Source organism: Sarcophilus harrisii, chromosome 4 (genome assembly GCF_902635505.1).
Source record: "Sarcophilus harrisii chromosome 4, mSarHar1.11, whole genome shotgun sequence".
NCBI lineage: Eukaryota > Metazoa > Chordata > Mammalia > Dasyuromorphia > Dasyuridae > Sarcophilus > Sarcophilus harrisii.
Genome location: NC_045429.1, coordinates 320,093,832 through 320,108,973, shown reverse-complemented (window position 1 = coordinate 320,108,973; position 15,142 = coordinate 320,093,832). Strand labels below are relative to the sequence as shown.

The window sequence follows — 15,142 nt, the reverse complement described above, 5'->3', positions numbered from 1 at the left end:
GATGATCATCCATTTCTTTCCAGTTCTCTAGTACTAACCAAAAAAAAAAAAATGCAGCTATGAATATCTTGGTTATATAGGGTATTTGTCTAGTGATGGGTCAAAGGGTATGTACATTTTAGTAACTTTTCTAGTATGATTCAATTTACAACTTCACCAAAAGGGTATTAGAGGGTCTATTCTCCTATGACTCTGTGTTATCATTTTTGTCTTATTCCATTTCATAAAGGAGGAAACAGTCTGAGAGAGAGAGAGAGAGAGAGAGAGAGAGAGAGAGAGTGTGTGTGTGTGTGTGTGTGTACATGCTCATGAGCTTTTCTGAGCTAAATTGCTGGGATAATTGCCGGGTGGCAGGGCTGGTGGGGAGTGGGGGAGAAGGGCCTGACTCAGAGAACGGGGCTGACCTTCTGGCTGGGTCTGTGCTGGGGGATGGCAGCAGCGATGGCCCTGGGGACTCCTACACCAAACTGTGTTGCAAGGGCTTTTGCATCGACATCCTGAAGAAACTGGCCAAGGGGGTCAAGTTCTCCTATGACCTGTACCTGGTGACCAATGGCAAACATGGCAAGAAGGTGCGGGGCATCTGGAACGGCATGATCGGTGAGGTAGGTAAGGCCTTAACTGTAGCCCTCGATGCGAGGTCCCCTGGCACGTCCCTGGCACAGTCAGCTCACTTCAGTTTCATGGTTCTTTTTATTTATTGCTTACTATGTATAAAAAAAAAGTTTTGTGGGTACATTTCCTCCCTCTGATCCATATTCTTCAGATGCACAGACCTGCCCATGTCTTTTCTCAGCTCAAAACCATTGTCGACTCCTTATAACCCAGCCTCAGATCAGCTCTGTGACTCTGGGCAAATCATGTAACCTTTGCTTGCCTCAGTTTCCTCAGCTGTAAAATGGGGTAAATAACAGTACCTACCTCCCAGGTACCTCCCAGTACCTACCTACCATTTAACCTGTGAGGGTTAAGTGAGATATATGGCTGGCATTATATCTGGCATACAGTGGGCACTATCTATATATGTTATTGTTATTAATTCTTATTGCCTATTGAGTAACCAGACTCTTGAAACCCCTTCTTCCCATGACTTTTGGAGGCCCTTTGAATCCTGTTTTCGAGGGTCAGGGATGGAGCCTGAGTGGCGGAGGCTGGGCTGGGTGGCAGATCTCCCGTGTGTCATTGTGATTTCTTCCTAGCTTGCTCCTCATTTTACTGAAGATTTTTTGAGGGAGCGCTTTAGACCAAACTATTGGGATGGGGATAAGGATACAAGTGAGGTGAGCTGGGTCTGTGAGGGCAAGCATCGGGTACCTGGATCCTTCCCTTCACCACTCCCCTCCCCCAGGTGTACTACAAGCGGGCAGACATGGCCATCGGCTCCCTGACCATCAACGAGGAGCGCTCGGAGATTGTTGACTTCTCCGTGCCCTTCGTGGAGACGGGCATCAGCGTCATGGTGGCCCGGAGCAATGGCACCGTCTCGCCCTCTGCCTTCCTGGGTGAGCTAGGAGTGGAAGGGGGGAATCAGGGCTGCTGTTTGGGTGCTCAGGGTGGGATTCGAGCTGGGGGAGGGACATGGTCCAGCTGATGACCCTCGTTGTGGCATGGGATAAAGAACACTGGAGTTGGAACCGGGGCTTGAGTTCTGATCTTGACACTTGTATTTGTGTGGCCTTGCCTAAAGTCACCTTAATTCTCTGGGTCCTGATTTCTCATCTGTTAAATTAGGGAGTTGGGTGAGATGCAGGAGTTCTTAGCATGGGAGTCTGTAAATACATTTCAGGGATCTGTGAAGTTGGATGGAAAAAAGCATCTCATATCTTTATTTTCACTAATCTCTTACTGAAATTTAGCATTTCCCTAAATTAGTCAAAAACTTTTTTTTTTCTTTCTGGGAATGGGTCCATCACCTTCCCCAGACTGCCACAAAAAAGAACAGTAACCCTTGGAATAGAGGATTTTTGAGGTCCTTTCTACTTCTGTTATTCTGTAACTTTACTGTCTCTGAGCGATAGTGATAGTAGGGGGAAATTGGGCCCTTTTCTCAACTGCTCAGGTTCCTTTGTTCCTCCCCTATTCCCAGGGTTGAATACCCTTCTCAGAGCAAGCCAGGGCCCAACTAGGTCCCTTCTTCCCATGGCTTCTGGAGGCCTTTTGAATCTTGTCTACTGGGGTCAAACAGAACAGAGTGGACAGAACCCCTGCCTGCCATCAGGCAGTTGAGTTTTTAGGGATAGGAGGACATGGCTGTCTTCCCAAGTAGATCAGGAGAAATCATAGAGGGCAAAGTCTATCTCAGGCATCCGGCATACTCAAGTTATCAAACCTTTTGGAAATGGGAGAGACTGAGGAGCCTCTCTCTCCCCACTGCAATCCATCCTTCATGTCACAGACAGACCAACACCGCTTATGCAAATGTTACAGGAGACTAGCCAGGTCTGAAAACCATCAGGACACCTGTGCAGGCTGAGTCACAGGAAGGACCCCCCTTTCAGGGGCCCCTTATGGATTTCTGAATGCTTTTCTTGCTGCTATTCTTAGAGCAGGTGCAGCCCACTGTACCCCCCGTGTGGAGGGTAGGTGAGCTTGTTCCCTATATTAGAGGGCTCTTCCTGTAACTGGAGCACACAGAGTGACCTGACTGTTTCACAAAGTGGCTCCTCCATAGCCCTGGCTTGCTGACTGCCTCTGCCGTAGACTCCAGCAGCTGGTCCTCTGTGGCTCTATCAGCCCCCTGGGGATCCTCAGGTCCATTTGATCCCTGAGACTTATTCACCTAGGACTGGGAAAGGAGAGACCCCACTGAGCTGGCATGTGCTGGCAGCCACACGGCGGCCCGGAGGGGCGATAAACTTCTGCAGTGCCCAGCCCGCTGCTGCTCTCCCCACTCGGAGATTTGGTGGAAGTTCTTGCAATGCTGCTCACCAGGGGGAGAGCTTGATCTCCATCAGACCTTCCAGTCTGCATCTATAGTCGGATCTATTAGGAAGACCAAAGGTCCTTTCTTTGTCACCAACAGGAAAAGGGGGAATCTTTGAATACTCTGAATATTCTTTAATATCCACTCCTAGGAGCAAGCCCACCTACCTTTCCCATGAGTGGTGACCAGGCAGAGCATATTGAGTAGGCAGCCCCCCGTTACACATAAATCTGACTGCATCACTCTTCTGCTCCAAACTTCTCATGATTCCTTACCACTTGCTCAGTTATGTTCAGACTCCCCGGGCTGGTATCCTTCACCTCATCCCTCCGCAGTCTGGCACCACCCCAACTTTCCAATCTTCTCTCCCCTCCTGAACTTGACAATCCAGCCAAATTGAATTGATTTCTGTTTCCAGATCACCTTGTGCTTGCCTTTCTCCACACTTTTGTTCATGCTTTGTTCCCTGTGCCTGGAATATCCCTCCTCCCTCTCTTGACCTAATGAACTCCTACCCATCCCTTAAAGTTTAATTCTAAATCCACTTCCTTCTTAAAAGCCTTCTTTGTTCCTCTTAGGTTAGTAAGGTACTTTTCTTACTCAGATCCTATAAAGTGTGTTCTGGTAGTACATCTAGTACATTTATTATGTACTCTAGCTAGCTATACACTTATATAGGTGTTTGTGTGATGTCCTGTTATTGGACTAAATTCTTTGAGGGCAGCTTGTAGTGGGAAAACCACCTGTTGTCAGGTTAAAAAAAACAAACAAACCCTGATGAGTTCAAACCTTAGTCCTTAACACTTACTATCATGGACATATCATTTATAATTCTCTGTGCTTTAGTTTCCTTACCTGTCAAATGGGATGAGTAAGGCTTGCTGCGCCTACTTCACAAGGTTGTTGTGAGAAAAGTATCTTAAAAGTTTTAAAGTTCTATAAAAATGTGATTATTGTCATTGATTTTTGCATGCTCTGTCCATAGTATATATCTAATAAATGCTTGTTAGGTTGACTGAATAGAACAACAACAATATCTTTCATTCATTCATTCAGTCCACAATCATTCCTTTAACCACCATTTATTAAACCTTGATCGAGGGCTCAGCATTGTGGAAGGTGATAACAAACAAAAAACTCACACAAGACCCCCGGTCCTCAGTGGCCATTTAGTGCCACTCATTTCTGAAAGGAATTTCTACTATAATCCAACAGACACGTGGGCACCCAACTTCTGCTAAAGCTTTCACTTTTGAGCAGATCAATTGTTGGGGAGTTTTTCTTGAGGAAACCAAGTCAGGCTTATGGGTTAAATATGCCTTATGGCAACTTCTACTCATTAACCTCTGGTGCCAGACTGAACAAATCTTCCTGTTTCCTCTGTTGTGTTGTTAGCCACTATGCAGGACCCTTAATTGTCAGTATACCCCATGTCTCTGTTTTTATGCCTTCTCCCTTGGTGCTGTCACTAGGTTCTATCTATGCCAAGGAGGCTCAGATTTATATATCTAGTTCTAAGCTATCTCCTGAACGATGATTTGAACAGCTGCTTATTGGTCATATCAACTCACCATGTCAAAAACAAAATTCATTATCTTTCCTCCTAAACTCACCAAGTCTTCCAAACTTCCCTATTTCTGTTGACAGTACTATTTTTAATCTCTCAGGTTTACAATCTTAATTTCATTTTCAACTCCTCACCCTCACCCACACCCTTACCCTCACACTACATTAACTATCATTTATGTAGACCCTTTAAGATTGCAACTCATTTTAGAGTCCTGGAAGGTTGTTGCTATTCTTATCCCCATTTTGCAGATGAGAAAACTGAAGCAGACAGAGGTGGTGGTTTTTCCAAGTTCACCCAGCTAGCAAATGTTTAAGGCAAGATTTGAACTCAGATCTTCTTAACTGCAGGTCCAGCACTTGGACACTAAGCTGCCTCAGTTGCCAGATCTTAACAATTCCACCCTTTCTCTCTACTCAAACAGCCACTACCCAAATTTGGACCTTCTTCACTTTGCATAAAGGCTATTTCAACAGATTTGTAATTGATTTCCTTGTTTCAAGTGTCTCTACTTCAATCTCTCTTCTACATAATTACCAAAGAGATTTTACTAAAGCACTTTACTAAAGTGACCATATCACTGTTCTATCCAATGAATTCCAATAGCTCCCTATTATCTTTATGATTAAATATAGACTCCTCTGGCATTTAAAGTTCTTCACAATCTGGCCCTATCCTCCCCTTTCAACCTTATTGAACAGTTCCCCTATGTACTTGGTATAGTCTAGCCAACCTGCCTTTCTTACTCTTCCCAATACATGGCACTCCATCTCTCATGACCAGACCTTTGCACTGGCTGGCTCCCTCCTTACCTCAGCCTCTTAGAACCATGGAAACCTTTTACCTAATCTCCCTGTCCCCAACTCTTACTCCTAATTATGTTTATTTTAGTGTCTCTCTGATTAGATAATGAGATCTTCAAGGCCAGGAATGATTTCTCTACTGCCTAAAAACCTGCCCAGATCATCCCATTCTTTAAAAAAACGTTGTTTGATCTGACTTCTTTCTGATCCTATTATCTTGTGTTTTTCCTTCCTTTCCCAGCAAATTCCTAGAAAAAAGTTTCCTTTAGGTATTGTCTCTAATTTCTTAACTCAACCCCTTGCAATATGACGTTAGACCTCACTACTCAACTGAAACTGCCCTCTCCAAGGTTACCAATGACTGTTTAATTGCACACAGCAGGCACTTAATAAATACTTGTTGGGTTGGATTGGATTGACATGGTGATTCTCTGAAGGATATGCCAGGAGAAGACAAGCTCTGGTAGGTACTTCTGAGGTGAAAAGGCTTCCAGCTCAGGTCTGGTGAAGAACTGTTTGCATCTATTATTCAAGGACTAGACTAAGTTTGCAGACACTGATCCACAAGAGACTGGTCCCTGGCTGATGACTTTTGTTCATAATAATGAAATTGTCTAACAAAGTGCGGAGGAGACTTGGGCTGTGGGGTGGGGACTATACTTTCTGGACAGACTGCAGTGCAGCCGATTGAGAGTTCGAAGTGATATCTGGATCTGAAGTCAGAGAACTTGAGCTCAAACCTTGTCTCATCACTTCTCTTTCCTAAGTGACCTTTGTCACCCAAGCCTCATTTTTCTGATCTGTAAAATTAATGGGCTGAACTAAATAATCTCTTAAGATATTTTCCCATCCTAAATCTCTAATTTTATGATAAATGGAAGTATCTAGAAGATATTCTAAGATATTTGGAGAGATCCAAAAGAGATCAGGACTTAAAATGTGAATCAGAGAGGCCTTGGAGTCCAACCCCTGGATTTTACAGATTAGGAAACTGAGGCACAGAGAGGCTAAATGACAGGATCACTCAGCCAATAAATTCTGAAGTGGGATTTGAAGACAGGGCTTCTTGATTCTAAGACCAGTGCTCTATGCACTATGCCATGCAGCTAACCTTGAGATGGTAGTTGATACTTTGAGAATGGAAGAACCTCAATTTCTTATTGTAGGTGGGGTGAGGGTGGGGATGATCAGAGGGTTGAAAATTGGAGATTCCCTGAGTTACAGGGTTGTCCCTGGAGGAAAATCCTAAGAAGGGAGCAATCAGAGAGGTGGGAGGAGAGCCAAGATGATTACATGTAGCAAAGAGGGGAGTCAAAAGTGAGAGGGTTGTCAACAATGTCTCTAGGATATATGTTACAAAGTGGTTTAGGAGGATGAGGAAAAGGCTTTTTTTAAACCTGATGATTAGGAAGTCACTGGAATTAGAGAACAGATTGAGTTGGTTAGAGGTAGGGATCCTGATACAAGGAAAATTGCAAGGGGTTTGAGAGATCAATGGAGGCAAGTGAGAATAGATTACACTTTCAAGAAATTTTGCTATGAAAAATTTTGCTGGAAGGGGATAGTAGCTCTGGGCACTGTGAAGTCAAATGCAGGTTCCTGTGTGTGTGGTGTTTAAATTTGGGTAATTTGGATATTTAAAGGTAGTGGGGAAAGGACCTATTCTTGGAGAGATCATCAAAGTGCATGAAGGCCCAGGGGGGGACATTGCCCCAAGGCTGCAAGCAGAGAAAGTCCTTCTGGACGGCTCTGAATTCTGGGCCTCCTCACAGCCTTTCCTCAGAGCTGGAGGGGTCCCTGCAATCTTCCCGGTGTTGGGGTGGGGCTCTGGCCTGGCCCGGCTTCCCCTAGATCAGTCTTGTTGCTGCTGAGGAAGGCAAGGGGGCCCTGCTCCCTCCAGGGGGTGTAGTGTGAGTGTGGCGGTGGCGGGGAGTTTGGGTGGGGAGGGGGTCAGACCTAGGGCTGCTCTGAGGACCCTCTCTGAGTTCTGCCTTTCTCCCTTTCAGAGCCCTACAGCCCAGCCGTGTGGGTCATGATGTTTGTCATGTGTCTCACTGTGGTGGCCATCACCGTCTTCATGTTCGAGTACTTCAGCCCAGTCAGTTACAACCAGAACCTCACCAGCGCCAAGAGTGAGTGACCCCTAGCAAGGGCAGCCGGGGAGAGGGTGAGGAAGGAGGGCCTGAGGGCAGAGAAGCTGATGAGGGGCCCCTGAAGACAGGGCCAGTTCAGGGGGAATTAGGAATCCATAAAGATGGTAGACCAAGAAGAAGTGGTCCGTTTGTGGAGGGGGCATTCCAATAGAAGGGCAAGCTGGTCAAGAGGGCAGTGAGGGACGGGCCGGTGCCATGGGGGGGGGGGCTAGGCTGGCAAAAAGGCTAGGACAGGAGGGCGGCCAGTGGAGGAGCCAGTTGGGGTGATCCTCAGGAAGAGGATCCGGGAGGAGGGGCTGATGGAAGGGAACCACTGCTCTCCATCAGGGAAGTGAGAGGAACTGATGAACTGGGGCCCAGTGAGGGACGCGTGAGTAAAGGAGCCAAAGTGAGGTGGGCTAATGAGTAAGGATGGGGATGGGGGTGGTCAAGGCTAGTGAATGAGATTGTCAATTGGTGAAAGAGAACCAGTGAAGGAGGGGGGTGCGCAGCAAAAGGGGAATAGGGTACTACTTGAAACCCAAGAGGAGAAAGAGCAGAAACTGAACAGAAGAGAAATTGGGGGATATCTTATGGCTGTGGTGAGGGAGAATCTGAAGGCAGACCTTTGAGTCTCTTGCCAGAAGTGAACAGCATAGAAATGAGACCTTAGATCAAGGGCTTCTTAAACTTTTTCCATTTGCGACCTCTTTTCCTGAGAAATTTTTGAGACCCTGTGTATATAATCATATAAAATGAGTATACAAATCAAATACTTACTGATAATAAATCATAATTTTACTCTATGGGATTGCTGGGCTCTAGATCATAGGATTGAATCATTTTGCATGAGGTTTGCTGTGGCTGAGCATGGATGAGGAGAAAGAAGTCAGAGAGGTGGGCAGGACCAAGGGTGAGGGCTGTGTGTAGGATGGGGAGAGAATAAGCAAAGATGTCTTTTTTGAACTTCGGGTGGAGTGAATTACTCTGATTCTGCTGGGTGTTGGCAAGTGGGATTTCTCTCTCCCTCCCTTGGGAGGAGAAGGATTTGGAGTTAGGTTCATTAGACCAATAAGAAGAACAAATGTTTTTATATAGCATTTTTTACATCTGCAAAGTACTCATATATTTTATGTCATATGGGTGGCCCAATAACTCTTGGGATTTTAGAGGATGCCCATAATTTGGCGATGTCTGAGGGAACTTTTGGAGGCAGGCTCTGGAAGTATAATCATGCTCATTTTACAGAAGAGGAAATTCATATGGATGAATCCAGGACTTTATCCATTAGAATATCCACAAGAAGCTAGTCCTGTGAGTGAAGATGTTTCCTGATTGGCTAAGAGGGAGATAGAGGATTATAGAATGCCATAATGGCTGCCTTTCAGTGAACCCAGTGAGCAAATTCCAAAATCAGCTTGAGAGCAAGAATTTTAGGCCTGGAGCCAGTATTCTCTTAGGGGGTCCTATGGGGCACACACTGGTCGAGAGGGGGTTAGAAATGGCCAAAAAGAGGCAAGCTCTCATAACTGGGTAGAATGGCTTAGAAGCTAGTGTGGAATTTGGGAGTTTGAAATGTTCTAAATCCTTCAAGGCCAGTGGTGGAGGATTGAGGGAGGGATGGAGCTCTGACTAGAGCTGTCTGCCTATAAAGAAGGGATCATATTCACTCTCCTAACCTCCAGTTCACATCCTACCTCCACCATCCCCTGTGCAGAATCTTAGGCCCCTGTAATAGGAGGCTTCAGCTTCACCATGGGGCTCAGGAGTTCTAGTCCTTCAGTCCCAGGGCCGAGAACTCCAAATTCTGGGCATCCTCTACTGTCCTGCTTCTGATCCCAGGTTGTTCACCAGCCCTTCCTTAGAATCCGGAAGACCCTGCTCTGGGAATACCTCCTCCTCCTCCTCCTCCTCCTCCTCCTCCTCTCCTTATTGTGGAAAGAGGGTTCAGGCCTGCCTGGGCTTCCACAGGAGCAAGCTTCCCTCTATCTTCTGCTACTGGTGAGGAGGGCCAGGAGAACCACCTTTCATTATTTTTTGAAACTTTCTCTATCACTGACTCCATCTCCAGGCACCAAGCCCCCTGATTTCTTCATTCTCTGAGTTCAGAGACGTAGGATCTCTATACTCAACCTAATTTTCAGCTATGGAATTGATGCCTTGAAATGGGGCTGCTGCTCTGCTCTCCGGACAACAGCACATTCCCAGGACTTAGGGAAAGAGGCAGGTGCTGTGATGGGAAGTGAGACCTGCTTCTGTCAAAGCTGAGGTCAAGCCCTGCCTCCGGAGCAGACTGTGTGAAGCTGGGCAAATCACTCAGTGAGAGTTCTTAACCTTCTCTTCCTCCTTCTCCTCTTCTTCCTGCTCTTCTTTCTCTTCTTCCTCTTCCTCCTCCTCCTGGCACCTATCCTCCTTCTCACCCCTGTCCTCCTCTTCATCTTCCTCCTTCTTTTCCTTCTCTATTTCCTCTTCTTCTCTCTCAACTTTTTCTTCCTCTTCCTCTTCTTCCTTCTCCTTCTCCTCTACTTCCTCCTTCTCATTGTCTTCCTTCTCCTCTTCCTCTACTTCTTCCTCCTCCTCTTTTTCCTTTTCCTTCTCTTCTCCTCCTCCTCCTCCTTTTCTTCTTTCTCTTCCTCCTTTACTTCCTCCTCTTCCTTTTTTCCTTCTCCTCTTCCTTTTCCACCTCTTCCTCTTCTTCCTTCTCCTTCTTCTCTTCCTCCTCCTCCTCCTCTACTTCCTCCTTCTCTTCCTCTTCTTTCTCCTCCTCTTCCTCCTCTTCTCTGACTCCCTCCCCTATTTCCCTCTTACTGTAAGTTGCAAAGAACAATAATAGAGGCAGTTTCCTTACCTAGTAGGTCATATCCCTATCAGTAGGGAAGAGAAGAAGGAAGATGCAGATTCAGACAATACACTAAAACAAGATGATTATATTATTTGATACCTAGCCTTAGGGTAGGATGTACTTGGCTTTCAATATTTTCTTAGACTTCCCCTGCTTGACATGGCCCATCCTGCCTCTAATCTGGAGTTTCCTTTATTCTTCCTGTAATCTCTCCTTTCTCCTCTTCCCTCTCCCCTCCTCCCTACCTCCACCCATGAGAATGCTTCTTTGCCTGTGAAAACACTCTAAGCCAATTTTGAATTAATTCTTTTATTTCTGTTAATTAGAGCAAACTCATTCTTAGGAAGTTTCCTTATTGCCCTGGAGGGCTTGTGCGTACTCTATCTCCATTACTAATAATTACTTAGCTAACAATTAGATATGGGAAGGTTGGGGGTGATAGCAGTATTAGAGGAAAGGGAATCTGTATAGGGAATTCCCAGGATTGAATTCTTTCTGATGTAGAAAAGCACCTAAATTGCAACCTGTAGTCTTTGATTATTACTTGAGAGTCATTCTGAGAGAGATTACGTGACTTGGTCATATTCATACAGTATATATCATAGGCAGTACTTAACACTTAGGCTTTCCTGACTCCAGAACTTTATTCTCCTGATTCTAGGACTGGCCCTCTATCCATCACACCAAGCTGTCTCTCTAACAGATAATAATGACTCTCATTTCTATAAGGTTTAAAGGCTTTAAGATTTTAAAAGTATGTTTTTTTTTTACTACAATTCTGCAAAGTAGAAAGTGCAAATAATAATTATTATCATGTTGGATTTGAGATTAAGAGATTAAGTAATTTATTCATCTTCATACATGGATGGCAAATATGGAAGCAGGTATTTCTCCTTTCCACTTTGGACAAAGTGAAGAAGAGGGAAGAAGGAAAAATTGCGATTTTTCCCATTATTTAAAAAAATCAGAATAATCAATTCAATGTACTGGCCGTTGCCTAAAACCTATCTGCAAATCAAGGGGGCTGATCTTATAGTCTTGCCCAGCAATAAATCTCATAATTCTATTAATTTGTTTTCTACCAAACCTGCTCCTTCCCCAAAATAAAAAAAAAGTAACAAAACCCAAAACAGCCCAGAGCTGTAATTTTTGAGGTTTTCTGGTTTGGAGGAATGGGGGAAGGATGTAGAAGAGTCAGTGGGAGGTTGTGTTTGTCCCCCATTCCACTGCCCTCTTACCCTTTCCCCTCCCTCACACAGAGACTGGGGGTCCCTCCTTCACTATTGGCAAATCTGTCTGGCTGCTGTGGGCTTTGGTCTTCAACAATTCTGTGCCCATTGAGAACCCCCGGGGCACTACCAGCAAAATCATGGTGCTTGTCTGGGCCTTCTTTGCCGTCATCTTCCTGGCCAGCTACACAGCCAATCTGGCAGCCTTTATGATTCAGGAGCAGTACATCGACACCGTGTCTGGCCTCAGCGACAAGAAGGTGAGGGACCTGATGCAGGGCAGAGGGGAAGTGGGGTGGGGGGCTCAGAAGAGAGAGGGGAAAAAGGATTAGGGTAAAAGGCAAGAAAGTCTGGGAGTGGAATGGTTTGGGAATCTGAATCGGGAGCTGAGCTGCCGCCTCCATCCCCCCAGCCCCAACTCATACCGTCTTCTCATTGTTAAGGGGGCTTCTTGCCAAGAGGGTCAGCCACTGGGAAACATCCAGATGGGCATATAGATATGTTATATCCATCACCTATCTATCTATCTATCTATCTATTGATATCTATATATGATGTTTTATGTATATATATATATATATATATGTTATATAGATATATTAGGCAATAGAACATGGGCAAAGGGGCTGTACCATGGGATCTGGCCAGTGTGACTTGGTTTCTGACCTTCTCCCGGAGGCAGGATAGAGGAAGATGACAGAAAAAGGGAGCTGCAGCTGGTGGGCAAGAGCTTGGGGGGGGGGGTGTCTTCAGGGCATGGATTTCTGGCTTCTCCCTTGAAGTTTCAGCGGCCCCAGGAGCAGTACCCTCCGTTCCGCTTTGGCACAGTGCCCAATGGCAGCACAGAGCGAAACATCCGGAGCAACTACCGGGACATGCACAGCCACATGGTCAAGTTTAACCAGCGCTCAGTGGAGGATGCACTCACCAGCCTCAAGATGGGGTAGGTCACCATGCCTTCCTGGCTCCTCCACGCCTCAGCCCCCCCCCCCCCCCAGGCTGGCACCTGACCCTCGGCTCCCGAGGAGTAGATCCCAGGGGATCTGTTTTCCACTCAGTGAGCCTTAGTTCTTTCCCCTTTTTGGTTTATTGAGATGCCCCAATGCGGGAGGGTCTAGGAATCCCCACCTGAGTTGCCTGTGAGACTCCCGGGGAGGCGGGAATGCAGAGATTTGTTCCCTGGGATATAAGAAAGAATTGTGGGGTGGGGGTAGGGGAAGGAACGCATCCTATTTATACAGGGCCTGCTCCTTTCCTGGCATTCTCCAGCCAGTGTCCACCTGGCTGAGATCCCTCCCCCTTTGGTGCCCATTTCTGGCACCGAGGGTTCTGCCTGGCTCTAGGAAGCTGGACGCCTTTATCTACGATGCTGCTGTTCTCAACTATATGGCGGGCAAGGATGAGGGCTGCAAGCTGGTGACCATTGGGTCGGGCAAGGTCTTTGCCACCACGGGCTACGGCATCGCTTTGCAGAAGGACTCCCGCTGGAAACGGGCCATTGATCTGGCGCTCCTGCAGTTCCTGGGGGACGGTGGGTTGTACTGGGGGCCTCTAGCCCCGCGGGTCACTGGGCCTGTGGACAGTCGACAGCTGCCCAGCAGGCTGATGCTGCTGGTTTGCCACCTTGTGGGCACCAGCTAAGAAGCCTGTGCTCAGTTGGCAGCGGCTTCTCCTGCTTTGGCTGAGCGAACTTTTCCAACCTCCATCCCACCCTCCCTGTTATGCTGGTTCTGCTCCAAAGGCGGGTGGGACACAGAAGCACTCCTAACTTTTTGGGGAGATGGGGAAAGCAGTTTGTCTGGAGGTACCCATGAAGAGACTCAAGGGAGAATCATGAAGCTAATGGCTGCAGTTTGCTCCCTCAGCATAAGCCATGAGATTCTAGGGCCCATGGGAGAGAGCAGCAGGAAAGGATGGTAGGTGGAGAGGGAAGGATGAAGACAAGAAAGGAGTGGAGAGACACAGGGTGAGGGTCCTTAACCCCTAAACCCTCTAAAACTGAAGAGGATTCAAAGTCTATAGATAGACTTCAGGGGCCGGTGAACTTAAATAGGAAAAAAAATTACAACTTTATTTTCATCAACCTCTAACTGAGCTTTAGTATTTCCTTCGATTATGAATAATTTTAAAAATTCTGACAAGAGCTTTCCTACATTGCCAAAAGGGTCCTTCACAAGAAGAAAGATTAAGATCCTACGAGACAGTGTGGGAGTAAAGGGGTGAGGGAGCCTGGTTCAAAAGGGACTGAGGAGGGCTCTGAGCCATGTGTTCCTGGATGCTCCCTCTTCCATCCAGCTCCAACCTCAGTGCTTCTGTCCTCTGCCTATGGGCTGACCTCTCTAGGAAGAGATGGCAACTTCCATCTGACGGCCACCTCGTGGTTCTTCACTTTTGTGGATTATCTGTGGTTCCTCAGTGGGAGTCCAGGGGAAGCTGTCCCTGGAAGTCCCAGGCTGCCTTTCTAGGTCGGTGAAAGATTTAGACTTGAGGAATCACCCACGGTTTATAAATGATCAGACGATCCATTTCTGGGGGTGATAAAACACTATTTCTTGAGCAGTAGAGCACTTTGGGGAGGTTTTGTTAGATTCTTTTCTTCTCTTTGAGTGGAGTTTGTTTTGAGAACTGGTCTCACTCACTCATATTCGCGTGCTGAGGGCAGGAGAGCTTTGCTCTGCTCGGTCTCTGAGCTGGGCGAGTTTGCCCCTCCTTAGGAAGCATCATGGGCCCCCACCCCGGAAGCCTTACCCCCTTGGTGCCAGGATGAGTGCAGGCACTAATAACCAGCTTTGTCCCTGCTGCACTTCCGCACTCCTGAGTGCAAGGATGGCAGCAGGCAGGTACCATGGCCAGCTCCTTCCTGCACATTAGGAAGGATTGTGAATTGACCACAGTTGAGGTTGGTTAAATTTCACTGGGGGATGTTTATCCCGGACTGTAGGAGACAGGGTGTATGAGATGACTGTCTTCAAGTTCTTGAAGAAATGTTACCATGAACTAGAGATTAAATGTGTGGTTTAGCCCCAGAAGGCAAGATCAACGGGTGGAAATTGCAGAGACAAATTTAAAATTTTGGCTTGAGATCAGGAATACCTTCTTAAGAATTAGAGCTCTCTGAAAGTAGAATGGCTGCCTTTGGAAGGGTTAGGTCTGCTTTGGAGACTCAGGCTGCTCCAGGTTTTTCTGAGCCCTGAGATTCTAGGATTCCTAATTCATGGCTCGCCATTCTCTGCTCCACCCCTGTCCCCGCCATGTTGGGTTGGGTAGACAGGTGGAGGGCCCTAGCTTTGTTCTGTCCTCCAGGGGAGACCCAAAAGCTGGAAACAGTGTGGCTGTCGGGGATCTGCCAGAATGAGAAGAACGAGGTGATGAGCAGCAAGCTGGACATCGACAACATGGCGGGCGTCTTCTATATGCTCCTGGTGGCCATGGGGCTGGCCCTGCTTGTCTTTGCCTGGGAGCACCTGGTCTTTTGGAAGCTCCGGCATTCTGTGCCTCACACCCCGAGGCTGGATTTCCTGCTGGCCTTTAGCAGGGTAGGTGCTTGTGGGATCTGGCTCTCCCCTCGCCCTGTGCTGGGCTCAGGGACCCCGGGGCCGGACAGAGAGGCGAGGGGCTCCCTGGCTCTGGTGCCCACGGCCCCCTT

At 47.0% G+C, this 15,142-nt stretch overlaps 1 protein-coding gene across 3 annotated transcripts in view; it reads left to right on the top strand.

Moving 5' to 3' along the window:
* GRIN2C (glutamate ionotropic receptor NMDA type subunit 2C) overlaps nucleotides 1-15,142 on the top strand; it is a 30,163-nt gene that overhangs the window by 12,955 nt on the left and 2,066 nt on the right. For 2 of the 3 annotated variants that reach the window (XM_031965762.1, XM_031965759.1), the window contains exons 6-12: nucleotides 437-605; nucleotides 1,349-1,502; nucleotides 7,300-7,425; nucleotides 11,527-11,756; nucleotides 12,279-12,439; nucleotides 12,840-13,027; nucleotides 14,800-15,032. In XM_031965762.1, coding sequence (XP_031821622.1) covers nucleotides 437-605; nucleotides 1,349-1,502; nucleotides 7,300-7,425; nucleotides 11,527-11,756; nucleotides 12,279-12,439; nucleotides 12,840-13,027; nucleotides 14,800-15,032 — 1,261 coding nt within the window. The remainder of the gene's footprint in view (nucleotides 1-436; nucleotides 606-1,348; nucleotides 1,503-7,299; nucleotides 7,426-11,526; nucleotides 11,757-12,278; nucleotides 12,440-12,839; nucleotides 13,028-14,799; nucleotides 15,033-15,142) is intronic. The other variant, XM_031965761.1, reaches the window with a different exon arrangement.